This window comes from Staurois parvus, unplaced genomic scaffold, assembly GCF_062004578.1.
Source record: "Staurois parvus isolate SC_StPar_1 unplaced genomic scaffold, SC_StPar_1.0 ptg000025l, whole genome shotgun sequence".
In the NCBI taxonomy this organism is placed as follows: Eukaryota; Metazoa; Chordata; class Amphibia; order Anura; family Ranidae; genus Staurois; species Staurois parvus.
This window is the reverse complement of record NW_028317821.1, coordinates 30,836,133-30,850,367: the sequence shown is the minus strand read 5'-3', so window position 1 is coordinate 30,850,367 and position 14,235 is coordinate 30,836,133. Positions and strand designations below refer to the sequence as shown.

At 41.3% G+C, this 14,235-nt stretch overlaps 1 protein-coding gene across 1 annotated transcript in view; it reads right to left on the bottom strand.

Moving 5' to 3' along the window:
- Positions 1-14,235, bottom strand: part of PLXNC1 (plexin C1) — a 159,777-nt gene that overhangs the window by 93,528 nt on the left and 52,014 nt on the right. The window contains exons 10-11 of the mRNA XM_089652672.1: positions 5,382-5,512; positions 2,776-2,955 (exon numbers count right to left, since the gene is read on the bottom strand). Coding sequence (XP_089508798.1) covers positions 2,776-2,955; positions 5,382-5,512 — 311 coding nt within the window. The remainder of the gene's footprint in view (positions 1-2,775; positions 2,956-5,381; positions 5,513-14,235) is intronic.

Here is a 14,235-nt window from a genome sequence, read left to right as displayed (position 1 = left end):
TAATACAAGTGTGCTTCCCTGGTTTGAAATCGAGGGCCACATCAGAGGGCTTCGAGGGCCACAGGTTGAGCATCCCTGGCATAGAGAATACATGTCACAGAAAGTAAATGTGTGGGGGATCTTCACAAAGTAAGTTTACAGACTTCAAGATCATTCAGATTAATAGGCTAGACAGAATTGTGTACAATATGGAAATTAATATATCATTCTAAATTTTGACTATAGATACATTTTAAAGTATGTAGGATATTGTATATTGTATTGTAACCTGTTATTTAAATAAAGACAATGAGAAAGCTTGTAAAGGGGTTAAGGCTAATCTTGACTGAGAAGCTGATAACTCATTGTATAAGGGTGACCAGGAGTTGCAAAATGAAGTGGCCCGGTAAGGAAGGACAGAGGAGTGGGAGCCCATACTTACTGCTAGGCTAGTGCATATCCAGCAATCAACGCCAATGATCCGTGGGAATGCTGTGGGGGCAAGCATTCCAGGATTAGACAGCATAGCCCACACTTCCCTCCACTCCCCATTAGAATTGCTCTCCACTGCATTGGCACTGCTGGTGCTGGCAGTGTGACCCACATTAGTGAGATACATATTAGTGAGTTACATCACTGTTCCCCTATTAATCATTTTTCCCACCAAAGTCCTGGCATGTACTCCCAGGGGAATGCATATCCTCAGTCACTCAGCGGCCAGACTCATCCACCTTACCAACCGCTCCGCTTCTGCCACCCCCCTCTGTCATTCCCTCCACTGGCTCCCGATTGCCCAACGCATTAAATTCAAACTACTAACACAGACATACAAAGCCATTCATAATGCTGCCCCAAACTACCTCACCGACCTGATAGATACCCAAATACCACCCTACCCATAATCTTCGCTCCTCACAAGACCTCCTACTTTCTAGCTCCCTGGTCTCCACCTCCCACGTCCGACTGCAGGACTTCTCCAGGACTCCCCCCATCCTCTGGAACTCACTACCCCAATCCATCAGATTGTCACCTACCCTCCTCACCTTTAGGCGCACCCTGAAAACCCATCTCTTCAGGGAAGCCTACCCCGCCCCCACCTTTTTTTAGCCAAGATCGTCAGTTTATTATCTCATGTGTCTCTATTGAGTCATTAGTGGACAAAAAGTTTTAACAAAACAGGTGCTGTTTTCAGTATTGTACAGTACTGTATTCCTAGATTTCCCCAAGACCAGGCAAAATGGGATACAGACATTCCAAACATGGATTGGGATGAGGTTTCTGCTTCCTATTTTATCACAAGCATCTCCGCCACAGACAATCTAGGTTCTACTTTACATCAGAACTGCTCAAAGTGGGGAAAAGTGACAAGTGTTAGGGGGATGATAGGGATATGATAGCAACAGCCCTATGGTTAACCCTGTATGGTCTCAGATTATGGAATTTATTTCAGAGAACTTTCAAAATCCCCAATATTTGTAACTCAAAGTGGTGCCTATTGGGGTATTTGGTGATATGGATTTTGGAAGAGCTCAAAAGACCTGACAGTACTTTTCTATTCTCCTAGGAAGAATGTAGTATTACACTGGATTTCCATGGAGCCCTTTGATATGATTGATTCCTCTGGAACTCACTACCCCAATCCATCAGACTGTCACCTACCCTCCTCACCTTTAGGCGCACCCTGAAAACCCATCTCTTCAGGGAAGCCTACCCCGCCCTCGCCTAACAGCCGATCTCCTCCACTCCTCCCACCACTCCATCCCCCACAGCCACTTCCTCCTGTACCGCTATCCTCTCCCTCCTAGATTGTAAGCTTGAAAGAGCAGGGCCCTTGACCCCCTCGTGTTTTGTTTTGTTACTGTATTGTCTCATGTTCTGTCCCCCACTATAATGTACAGCGCTGAGCAAACCTTTTAGCGCTATATAAATACTGTATAATAATAATAATATCCTGGTTGGGAGCCACTGATACAGAGTATTGTAGTGCCAGCAAGAACTCCTCTTTGGATCAAACCACATCTAATGATTTCCTATTTTGCCAACACTGTTGATCATTGGCTCTGCTAAAGCATACAAATAATTTATATATTGCTTGGTTTTTGAGTGTCAGGGCTAATATTTTAGTGAAGTTTCTAGCTGATTATTTTAGAATAATCTCTAAGCCTCAACTGGGGTGGGCACAGAAACCAGTGTTAATTTTGTTGAAGAAAATATTTTTGTTGACAAAATAAACACTATTTTAGTTGACTAAAATACGACTAAAACAATTCAGATGACTAAAATATGAATAAAACTAAAATGGCATTTTAGTTAAAAGACTATGACTAAAACTAAACTGAAATTTGACGTCAAAACTAACACTGGTTATATATCACAATGGCTAAATCTGTGTCTGTAGAACATGTTCAAACTGTAATACCATAAATAATAAGATGTTAGATTTTTACTCCAGGAATATATAATTTTTGGGAAATTCTAAAGAAATGCTTAAATAATGTATTAAAAAGTAACTAAACCCATTAGATTTTAGTCAACTAAAATGATTTTAGTTGACTAAAATGTAGTGGAGATTTCAGTCAACTAAAATATGACTAAATCTAAAACAATTCAGATGAGTAAAATAGGATTAAAACTAAAATGACATTTTAGTCAAAAAACTATAACTAAAATGAAATCGAAATTTGACATCAAAGTTAACACTGATAGAAATAGACATTTGTATCCTAGTATGGATAAAAAAATCTGAGCTGAGGATAAACAATCAGATTATAAAATAAAATAGTTAATAAACTTTACCTGAGCCATACAACATTTGGATCATTCACAGAACACGTGGGCAATGATTCATAAAAGATGTTTAGGCCTTGCTGACACTTCCCTTCACATTGAACACATAATTGCTTAACTTCCTTTGCAATTGGCAGTGAGATAAAAGCATGTGTGTCGTTCCATTGTTCTTCTTTTCTAATTTGAACTCTAGCAATGAAAACAGTAAATGTATTTGCAGCTGGACATCAAACACATATAAGTGAACTCAAATGACTCATTATTCTGCTTAGCCAGTTTTATAATCTGTACATCCCTGACTGGCATCACAACAAGGTCAGTAACTTCAGTTTTCCCTACTTCAGTTAACCAGTACTGTTTGAACCCAGACTCGGCTACCTGATTGGACAAAGAAGGAGAAGCATCACAACATTGAGGTCATCCCTAAGTCATCCTTGCACACTCCCATCCTGTAAGCATTTTGTAAAGGGGAAAGGCTCAACTGGTAAAGGAAGCAGTAAAACATGCAAGAGACAGGGAAATCCAAGAACAGTCCAAGCAGCTTTGACACTGAAACACAGTCATCTCACATATATAAAGGCCTGTGCACATCTAATCAATTAGTGATGTTACCTACCATAACAAAAATTTCTATAACAAACCCCCACAATAATAGAAAGGGGAGGAAGTCATGGAAAATTGGGGATTTTAAAGGTGCTCCAACTCTCAAAATTACCAAATACTGTATATAATTCAAAAAGGATTTTATTTATACAGATTTAAAAATATCACAAATTACAACACAATCAATAAATTTCAGCTACAGTATGTAGATAAAAAAATGCTTGCATTATAAATCAAACAGAAGAATGAAGAACCAATAGATCGACATGTTTTGCCCAAAAGGAATTCTTCGGGATACACTCTGTTCTATGTGTTTAAAATAGTGTGTAGCTGATGAAATATACAATTAAAAATATTTATAATTAATAAAAAAAATATTAATATCATAAACAAGACCTCCCACCCAATGTATATAGTGGTGTTATCTACACCTAGAGACATTATCCCACCCAAAACTTTACAAGGCCTCCAGGCTCCAGGGCCCAGATCAGAACTTTTTAAGTTCTGAGAAAACAAAAAGTTTGATATCTTCATAACAGAATCTCTTACCATGTGTAGGTGTGAAACCTAGATGACATATTTATTACATCCACAACATTATACACTGCCCATAAAAATTAACACTTTTTAATCAGAGTATAGCATCAAGTCAATTAAACTCCTGGGATATTGATCTGGTCAGTTAATCAGTTTCAGTTGCTTTGGTGTTAATGAAATTAACAACAGGTGCACTAGATGGGCAACAATGAGACAATCCCAAAACAGGAATGGTTTTACAGGTGGAGGCCACTGAAATTGTTTTCCCTACTCATCTTTTCTGAATGTTTTGTACTACTTTTGCATTTGGCTAGGGTCATTGTCATTACTGGTAGCATGAGGCGATACCGGGACCCTACAGAGGTTACACAGGCAGTCCAACTCCTCCAGGATGGCACATCAATGCGTGCCATTGCCAGAAGGTTTCCTGTGTCTCCTTGCACACTCTGAAGAGCATGAAGGAAATTTCAGGGAACAAGAAGTTACTCCAGGAGAGTTGGACAGGGCCTTAGAAGGTCCTTAACCCATCAGCAGGACCAGTATCTGCTCCTTTGTGCAAGGAGGAACAGGATGAGTACTGCCATAACCCTACAAACTGACCTCCAGCAGGCCACTGGTGTGAATGTCTCTGACCAAACAATCAGAAACAGAATTCATGAGGGTGGCCTGAGGGCCCGACATCCTCTAGTGGGCTCTTGGCTCACTTCCCGGCACCTTAGAGCTTGATTGGCATCCCACCTTCCTCTGTCCCAGGTGTATGTTTTTCCTTACTTAGTAAAGCCAATTAAACTCACCTTATTCCACCCATTCAGGCCCAACCCTGATGCCGTTTCTGCCTCCAGTGCCACACATTATCCCTTTATGGCTGATCCCCTTCAATACCTTCAGTGTTATGTCGGTCAACTGCTGGATCCCTAGAAGACCCCTTCCTAGCCAGTCAATAGGAATTATCTATATCAGTAGGCAGTGACATGGACACCTGAAAGAAGGACTCTTCCAGGAAGTAAACATAGAGAAGGACTAGGTGCCACATGTGACTGCAGCTTAAGTGAAAACAGGGATTTAGAAAGATTTTTGTTTTTTTAACCCAGTGATTGGGTGGGAGGGGACTTACTTTGATCCTGGAGTTGAGCTTTAAATAAACTTTTACTGAAGGGCTGAGTTTAAACAGATCGAATGTGCAAACATAATAATTGCATACAACAGTCCATGGTTCTCTGAGACATTTACTGTAGTTTACTTGATGGGACATAGGACCAGTCGAAAAATATTATTAATGTAAACTTTCTGAAAAGCTCTGATTGCTCAATAGTTTGCAGAGAAATGCTGGATCTTTAGTTGTTGGCAAAAGATCTGTCCATGTATGTCCAGCATTTCACTTCCAAAAGATCGATAAAATATGTGGTGGTGAAGAACTATGCAGACCTGATTTGTTTAACCATGGTACATAAAGTGTATAATGCACTGTTACTTACTCCTGGGGCTTGCAGCTGCTGGTCCCTACTAAAAACAATTTTGTTAGATTTCTCAAATTCTCTCCAGTAATCAGAACATTCCTTTTTCCGGCATAGGTTATCCTGTTAGGGTATACTGATTTAATCTTGACCTGGGGTGAGAAAGAAAACATTATAAGCTGCAACCCTGGCACCTGAGAAAAAAGTTTGAATTAACACCTTCTCCCCAAGCATATTGAGATAATTCTGTTTTAACGAAATTTCAGCCATATTTGTGTGTGCCTTTTATATGTTGATTCGAATAAAGTGAGAATTCTGGTAAAAATATAAATGTAAAAAAGACAGGTTTTGGCATGTGCAAGTCTGCTGTTGTGCAGGGTGCCATGCACTGCTTTTGAAATGGGCACAGAAGCTCATGGGACCCTCTTGGGGCCATATGAAATTACTTTGCCCCCCACTGTACTTGTCCACTATTCGTCTGCTTAGAAAAAGCTAGAAAGGTCAAAAAAGCTAGAAATTTCTGAGTGGGTGCAAAACTCAATAAAGTTAATATACAGTAGAAGCCAGTATTTTCTACTTGACTAGTAAAGGAATGGCATACAGTATCCAAAATAGTAAGGCCCCTTTTACAAAGGCATTCCGATCAGGTCTGCCTGTCAATTTTTCAGGAGGACCTGATTGGAATGTCCATTCATCCTTATGGATAGTTGGTTGTAAACAGAATTGTGTCCATTTAAACCCACCTAACTCTGGGTCCCATCAGGTCTTAAAAAAAAACATACGAAAGGGGACCCTGTCCTCTTCCATTTGGGTAGATCAGATATAGTTGGGTGTAAACAGACAGCAGAATCCAATTACACCCAGCCACTCATACAGAAGTGCTGGCTCTGTCCATGTCCACTCAGTTTCTGCAGTGTCATCCTCCCTGATGTGTCATCTGTCCACTCTGCTCTGATCAGTAGGGGATCAGCTCACAGAACAGAATGGACAGATGAACAAATGGAATCCACCCCCTGTGAAAGGGGCCTAAGAATTTAGATGGCCAGTAAACACATCAATCACACTTTATAGTCAATAAGTAGCAAAAATGTGTATTGATGAAAAGGTATCAAAAGTCAATAATTACATCCTACCTATAGGCATTTAGGTTGCCTCAAATTGCCTAATGCTATGCTTAAGTAGGATCAATAAAAGATGGCATAACGCTTAAAGTTTAAGGCGACAACTTTACCGCAGCAGCTGGATGCAAAGTTACAAAATGGTTATGGTTCAGTTACCAGTACATAAGAGAGAGCGCGATGACTGAAGAAAAGCTGGTCATGTAACTCTGACAGGTCACAGCTTGGGCTCTCCTCCCTTCCTTTTTTCCCATTTATTTTTATTGTGCTCCACCAGCTTTGGACACTGCTGTACTGTAAAAATGTACTGAAGCTATCCTCTTTTTATGTCCTGGTGCCACAGGAATCATCTCAGTTTTGACACATTCATCAATGAAACATAACTTGGATTTTAACTTTTAAAACAAGATAAAATGTTTTCGACAAAGAGATGAGCTTCAGAACTGAAACTGTTACAAAACAGAAGTGATACAATTTCTAAATACTTATTACGTCTAAGCAGTATTAGAATTTGAAAAGACAGATCCTTAAAGTGGTTGTAAACCCTTATGTACAAGATCAGATATTATTTCTCAGCTTGAAGGGAGGTGAACATCCAATGCCACCCACTGCACAGCACAGCACAGAACTGAATGTAATCTGAGACCTGAGTGGAGGGACACTCCCCCCTCTACACAGTCTCACAGGGAAACATGCACAGCTGAGGCTATCAATCACCTGCAGTGTGCTGAAGAGGGGGGCAGGGTCATCTTTTGGGATTTCCTGTTTTCACATAAACTGTCAGAAGTGACTCGTGCAGATAGCAGAGAAAGGAGAGAACATCTACCAAAAGCACCATTGTGTTATGGCTCCTTGCCAACAGAATACAATGATCAGTGTTGCCAGTAGTGATGGTCTGAACACCCCTCTGTTCAGTTCTTTGGTCGAACATTTAAACATACTGAAAGTTTGACCACAAATTTCAAACAGGGACAACTTATTAAGCGTTATCTTACTTCATCTGAGTATGCGGTAAGATACTGCTCGGCTACCAAAATACCGCATGACTTTTATTATTAAGTCATGCGGTATTTTAGTAGTGAAAACATTCTTTATAGTTTCATCTGTCGGCGGGGTTCTCCACTGACAGCTGAATGTAAAAAGAACTGTTGGTATTGCCCGACAATTAATTTTTTTTTTAAAAACAGCATGGGGTCCCCCCCTCCCATCCATACCAAACCATTCAGACCTGGTATAAATTTTGAGGAGAACCCCCATGCCAAAATTAAAAAAAAAAGAGGAGCGAGCGCCCCCCCCCCCCTGAACCATATTAGGCCACATGCCCTCAAAATTGGCAGGGTTGCTTTGGGGCAGCACCTTGTCCTCATGTACCGCTACCCATTCACAAAAAAAAATGTAGTAAAAATGACAAGAGACAGTCTTTGACAATCCTTTGTTAAAAACAAAAATTTAAACAATGTCCCTTAAAAGTAGATCCAATGTCAGTCATGAAGCCTGTCACCATTGCTGACCCGAAAAAAGAAAAAAAAAACAGCTCTCGACGCTGGCTCCTGCTGTCTGACAGCTGCACTGGAATGAAAGTTCTTAAATACTGTGAGGACAGCACAAGGGGGCAGGATTACCCACGCCCCTTGAGACATCATCATGTGCTGTGATTGGCCAAAGCATTGCACCTGACCTGTGGTGAGGTGCATTTCTTTGGCCAATCACAATGCACTATCATGGCACGGTGTATTGTGGGGCAAACAGCCCGCCGAACATTCTTACCGTTCGTGTGTTCAGCAAACACACGGACGTCCCATGTTAGACTCAAACTTACGTTAGACTCAAACATGAAGCCCATCTCTAGTTGCCAGTACAGCCAGTGGCACTGATCATTCAGGAACAGCCTAACAGGCTCGTTGTACACAAGTCGATTCATAGATCGATTTGTGTGGAACCAAACTAGGCCATACATGGATCAAAATTTGGCCAGTCCCTGCTGAACCAATTGAACTTTAATCCATGTATGGCTGCCTTAAATGCTTTGGATTGAGGCAAGTACAAACTATAGAAGAATATGCTTTGGTAATTTTTCATTTCAAAGGTTTACAAGCACTTTAAAAATAAAAATCTTTACTGTAAACATGCATAGTGATATACAACTCTTGTGCAGCGGTAAAGGAAATAGACATCTGTCTAGAGTTGCCCTGATCTAGGCAAATATCTTATTTTATATAAAATTATATTAAACCTAAAAACAAAAATGTAAAATATTGCAGTTTACCAATTATTAGAGGTGATGGCTGTATTATTTTTCTTTGTTAGACTTTTCTTTCTCCTTTATTTTCACCATATGATCCTGCCAGTAAGTCTGTTTTTTCAGCTTCCTTTAACAGACCAAGCTGTCCAGCAAAATGGCAGTTAAAGGGTTGTGACAAAACATTTACCACTAACAGGAGTGCTTGCAATCATCATTCTGTAACATTTTTTATATAAAAAAAGAACAAAAACTGTTGCTGTACCTGCCTAAATGTTTTAGCTAAAGTTCGGGTTTAATTTGTTAGTCATCTTTATCTAAATCTGCTAGTGCATCTAACGCTACCTTCTCCCTGGATCCATGATGCCACTGTCCAAATGTACCTCTAAGGAGACACTCTAAGACAGGAAGTGTGTAACTGGCTGAAACACCAGTTGAAAATAAAGGAATATAAATTCTAAAAAAGACAACTACATTTAACTACACCACATTTAATCGCCTAACTCCCGCCATATAAAGAAATGGCGGGCGCAAGGTGGTTCTCTCATTCTGGGAGGACTTCATATGACGTCCTTCTACTCTAACTGCACGTGCGCACCCCAGAGGGTGTGCAGCGCAGTGATCGCTGGTGCGCTGTGTCCCTGATCAGTGCCCTGATAATCAGTGTAGCCCCATCAGTGCCACCTGTCAGTGTCCATCAATGCCACCTGTCATTGCCCATCAATGCCACCTGTCAGTGCCCACCAGTGCACATCAATGCCACATATCAGTGCCTACCAGTGCACATCGATGCCACATATCAGTGCCCATCTGAGCTGCCTTTTAGTGCCAACTATAAATGCCAGTCAGTGCCGCCTATCAGTGCCCATTAGTGCCGCCTATCAGTGCCCGTCAGTGCCACCTAACAGTGCCAGTCAGTGTCGCCTATCAGTGCCTGCCAGTGCCACCTATCAGTGCCTGTCAGTGTCACCTAATAGTTCCAGTCAGTGCTGCCTATCAGTGCCATATATGAGTACTGCCTTTCAGTGCCCATCAGTGATGTCTGTGAATGCCCACTAGTGATGCCTGTCAATGCCCATCAGTGCCTCCTCATCAGCGCCCATCAGTGCAGCCTATCAGTGCCCATCGGTGCAGCCTATCAGTGCCCATCAGTGCAGCCTCATTATTGCACATCAGTGAAGGAGACAAATTACTCATTTGCAAAATTTTATAACAGAAGCTAAGAAAAAAGCATTTTGTTTCCAAAATTTTCTGTTGTTTTTGGTTTGTTTATCAAAAACTAAAAAATCCAGTGGTAATTAAATACCACCAAAGGAAAGCTCTATCTGTCTCAAAAAAATGATAAAAATTTCATATGGGTACAGTGTTGCATGACCGCACAACTGTCATTCACAGTGCGACAGCGCTAAAAGCTGAAAATTGGCATGGGCAGGAAGGGGGTGAAAGTGCCCGGTAGGCAAGTGGTTAAAGAGTAACTGCACTTTTGATGAGAAAAAAACATTCCCCTCTGGGTGATCTATATACATTTCACCTACATCATTAATACACCCAGTATAGGCAGTGCAATACAAATAAAGTGCTCTAGTGCTATAACATATATACATAAACAATCCAAATAAATAAATAAAAAGTCCTATTCATGGTAGTGAAAACCAAAAACGTGCTGTGAATTCCATAAATAAGTCCACCATATAACCATGTATAAGTCCTTCTTTTCAACTAAACCACCATGTGATTGAATAAACCTTCCACAAGTGTCAACAATTAGCAACCTCCACTCCAGTGACACCACATGCTCCAATCATGCACCGTTTAGGAGATATTCACAATTTCAGTGGCCGGTGGCTGAAATCATAACAAATCTGGGTATTTACACTACTTTGTATAAAATATATTTAATGTCTGTTTGCAGAAGACATTATGATAAGTGTCCTCAATCCATAGCATGAGGTATTTTAATTATGGATCAAAAAAATGTGTAATTGATTGTTCTTGTTAAAGGTGTGACTTTTTATTCATACTAAATGTAGTCAAAAACACACTGTTATCCCTGACAAATCTTGAATGTTAATCAAGTGGTTTACGGTTCCAAACATGCAGCAGCTACTATAATTACTAATCTCAGGAAGTACAATGAAAAATATGTGCTAATTCTGTATTACTATGGGGCTTGCTAAACCTGTGGTGTGTGGTGTGAATGGTTTACATTTCCTACTGTGAAAACAAAACTTCCAGTGCCAATGTGACTTTGTTTTCAGTGCATTCGTAAAACACTTTTAAAATTTTAAAACCTAATTTACATGAAAGAAAAACTACACCACCTCCCAGAGTTCCCTGGATGTACCTGGGGTAAAAATGAGAGCCTTTCGTAGACTGTGTAAAAATATTTTAAAAAAATTGTCACTGATAAAGGCTTAAACAGTAGAAATGAGATGAAAAATAAATGGCAAAAAGACAATGTAGCACCCCTCTAGATAGCTAGAGTTAAATTATTAGTCAGGAGGGCTGAGTAGCAGCCTGGGTATGATGGCTTGCAGGGTTAAATTCAGGTCAGAGCTGAGAGGTTATGTAGGTCAGTTCCCTGATACCTCCCCCTACTCTGGAATCCTGGAGAAGGTTTTAGAAGCAGTGGGCAGGGGTGAGGAGAGGCTTGCCTGCACACTTAGTAGGCCCTGGCCAATCCCCAAGCAGGAGGCTTGGCATGGGGCCAGGGCAGCCCTTAAGTGTGATAGATCCAGCTCAACAGCAGGAGAATTCGGGTGGAAAATAGATAGAGAAGGCTGAGGTGCAGGAGCCTTGGAGGGGCCCAGTTGGAAAGGGGCTCAACTTCAGGCTGTGGTGCAGGATTGGAAGAAAGCTCAGACCTCATTGGCCCCCACAGCGAGGACCACCTGTGCAGCAGGGAAATAGCCAGCCCAGGCCTAAAAGCAGCTACCAAACCCCTGGGCCAGTTAAGGGGAAAGAAGCACTCTGGTGGGAAACTGGATTAGCTCCATGCCTGGGACTGTTCACCTTAAAGTGGCACGCACTGTATCTTTTGCCCAGGGATTCCTTCAGATGGCTGGATAGGGGAGGATTATCTGGTTTCTGGGGGGGTACACCAGGAGAGGCTGGAGAGCTCTCCAAAAGAAGAATTTTGCTGTGTAAAGACTTGTACATAGTTCCAGGAAGTTGTCCTCAGTTGCACTTCCCTTGGACATCCCATGTATCCCTTACCCCATCCAACTTCTAACCCCTTAATAAAACTCACAAAACCAAGCTAAAGGACTGGTTACTGTCTCCTGGGTGCAAGTATGAGAGAAATGTGTGATGCCTGGCTGTGCAGAACTATAGGGGGTCCTAAATCTTTAGCGGCTCCCAAGGGAGTAGTGCTACAACAAAAACGATACCCTATCCTGTATATAAAGCCTAGCTGAGATGACTATCTCATGGACACAGGGTCAGTTGTTATTTGCACCAACATGTAACCAGTCCCCAGTGACCACATATATAAGCAAAAATCAAAGGGTCATAACCTAAAAGTGCTCAATTTATTGCTCACACACGAATAATTGACAACAGAGATGTTTCAGTCATCCATGCGCTTTCCAAAGCTAAATACTGAGATAGGACATGTTCCTTAAGTAGAGTTCCACCCAAAAGGGGAAGGTCTGCTTGTCTCCCTCCTCCCCTCTTCCACTATCACATTTGGCACTTTATTGGGGGGAGTAGATACCTGCACAGCGCGACTCATGCATGCACAGTGAGCACCTGGCTTGTGGAGCTGCAAGCTGTTACAGCCGGGTGCCCACAGCTGAGATGCCAGCGGCAGGTGAGCACAACACTGGATCCTGGGACATATGAGTGTATGTTTATTAAAAGTCAGTAGCTACAGTTTTTGTAGCTGGTGACTTTTAATAAACACAAAAATGACTGGAATTCCACTTTAAAAAGGAGGAAATCCAGAAATGACTTGTATAGGAATACATTTGCTGGCAGGTTAATATCAATACAACAGTATAACAACAGGAACAAACACTGATCATGAATCGGAATTAGCAAAGTGTATACACTTTTAGGTGAAGTATGACCCTAGGTTCAGACTTGTGCGAGTTTGCAGCTGTGCCTGCGTTTCTTGCAAAAAAAAGGTGATTGTCCCATTTTAAAAACGCGGCCGCAGGGAAATCGCATGGTGCTTTTGCACCTGCAAATGTGCTGTGGGTTGAGATGTATGGGGATGCCATTAGAATGAATGGCAGGCCCGTGCTTCTTTACAGAGCAGCGCATTTTGGCTGTGGGTGGTTGCAGGTGTGGGAATAGATGTGCTTCCAGCAACCACCCCGCACAGTGTGAACCTAGCCTGAAATAAAAAACAAAATAAAAAGTATGTTTCAAAAACAAATACAGATCAAAATTGCAGTTTAACTTTTTAGGAGACACCATATTCAAATCAAAGATCCAGAAATCTTTCTGTTTCAGAGCAGTGCTATGATCACCTCCTTGCCTCAGTCTAGGCACCTGATCCATCACCATAAACTTAAGATCCACTTCCCTTTTTGCAGCCACAAACAAAGTGTCTGGAGCAGTGTAAACTTGCATTTATTTTATTGTGGTTTTTGCCTTTATTTGACTTTATTCTCCCTCACAAGTCAGTATGTATAGATCTTAAAGGTTTCTCAAGCTGATCATAATGACCTTGATATGATCAAACTGGTGGGAGTAGTACATCAACGTAGCACTAAAACAAAACGTTTTTTCATTTTGGATAGAGTAAGGGAGGGTTATATCTCCTGGCGTTTTTTTTTTTTTTTTTTTATTTGCAATCTGTGTCCCATTGGGGGAATATCCTTTCACTCCCAGTCCCATAGCCAAAACAAGACTTGAGGAGAACGTCTATAAGGAGGGAACTCTAGGGTTGCCAGAACTAGTGTCCCCATTGGAAGATTTTCACTCTGTTACTGTGCAGGGGATTCTCCAAAATTTGGGATTTTCTTTCATTTCGCTTTCAATGATAATGATAAACAGGACAAATTGAAAGGGTGAATCTTCCTCACAGGGGCCCACACATCAATAAAATTATGGATTCGAAATGGACAAAAAGATTCTTGAGCAAAAGTCTTAGACCTTTGGGTGGGACATAAGAACCTTAGTGGGGGACACTGAGAACTACACTCGCTAATTGCCTAGGTTCTAGGCAGGAGTTTGTGGCCAGCATTAAGGCACAACTCCAGATTAGAAGCAAAATTTGCCTGGTTCAGCAGGATCAGCCAATTTTTGATCTGTGCGTGTCCTTACTTATTTGATCGTTAGAGTTCAGGTGAAATCCAGGGACTTTTAATTTTACAGGTATAAGGGATGCTAGTATGGTGGTTCTACACACAGTAGTATGTGGCAAGTGTGTCCTATTACTGATAGGTGGTGCACATGTCAAGGGCCAGTCCAGAGACCGTTAATCAAGATGGCAGACAACAGTGTTAGTGAGTGCATGGAACAGCATGTGGTGATGAAGTTTCTTGTGAATGAAGGCCTAAAACCCACA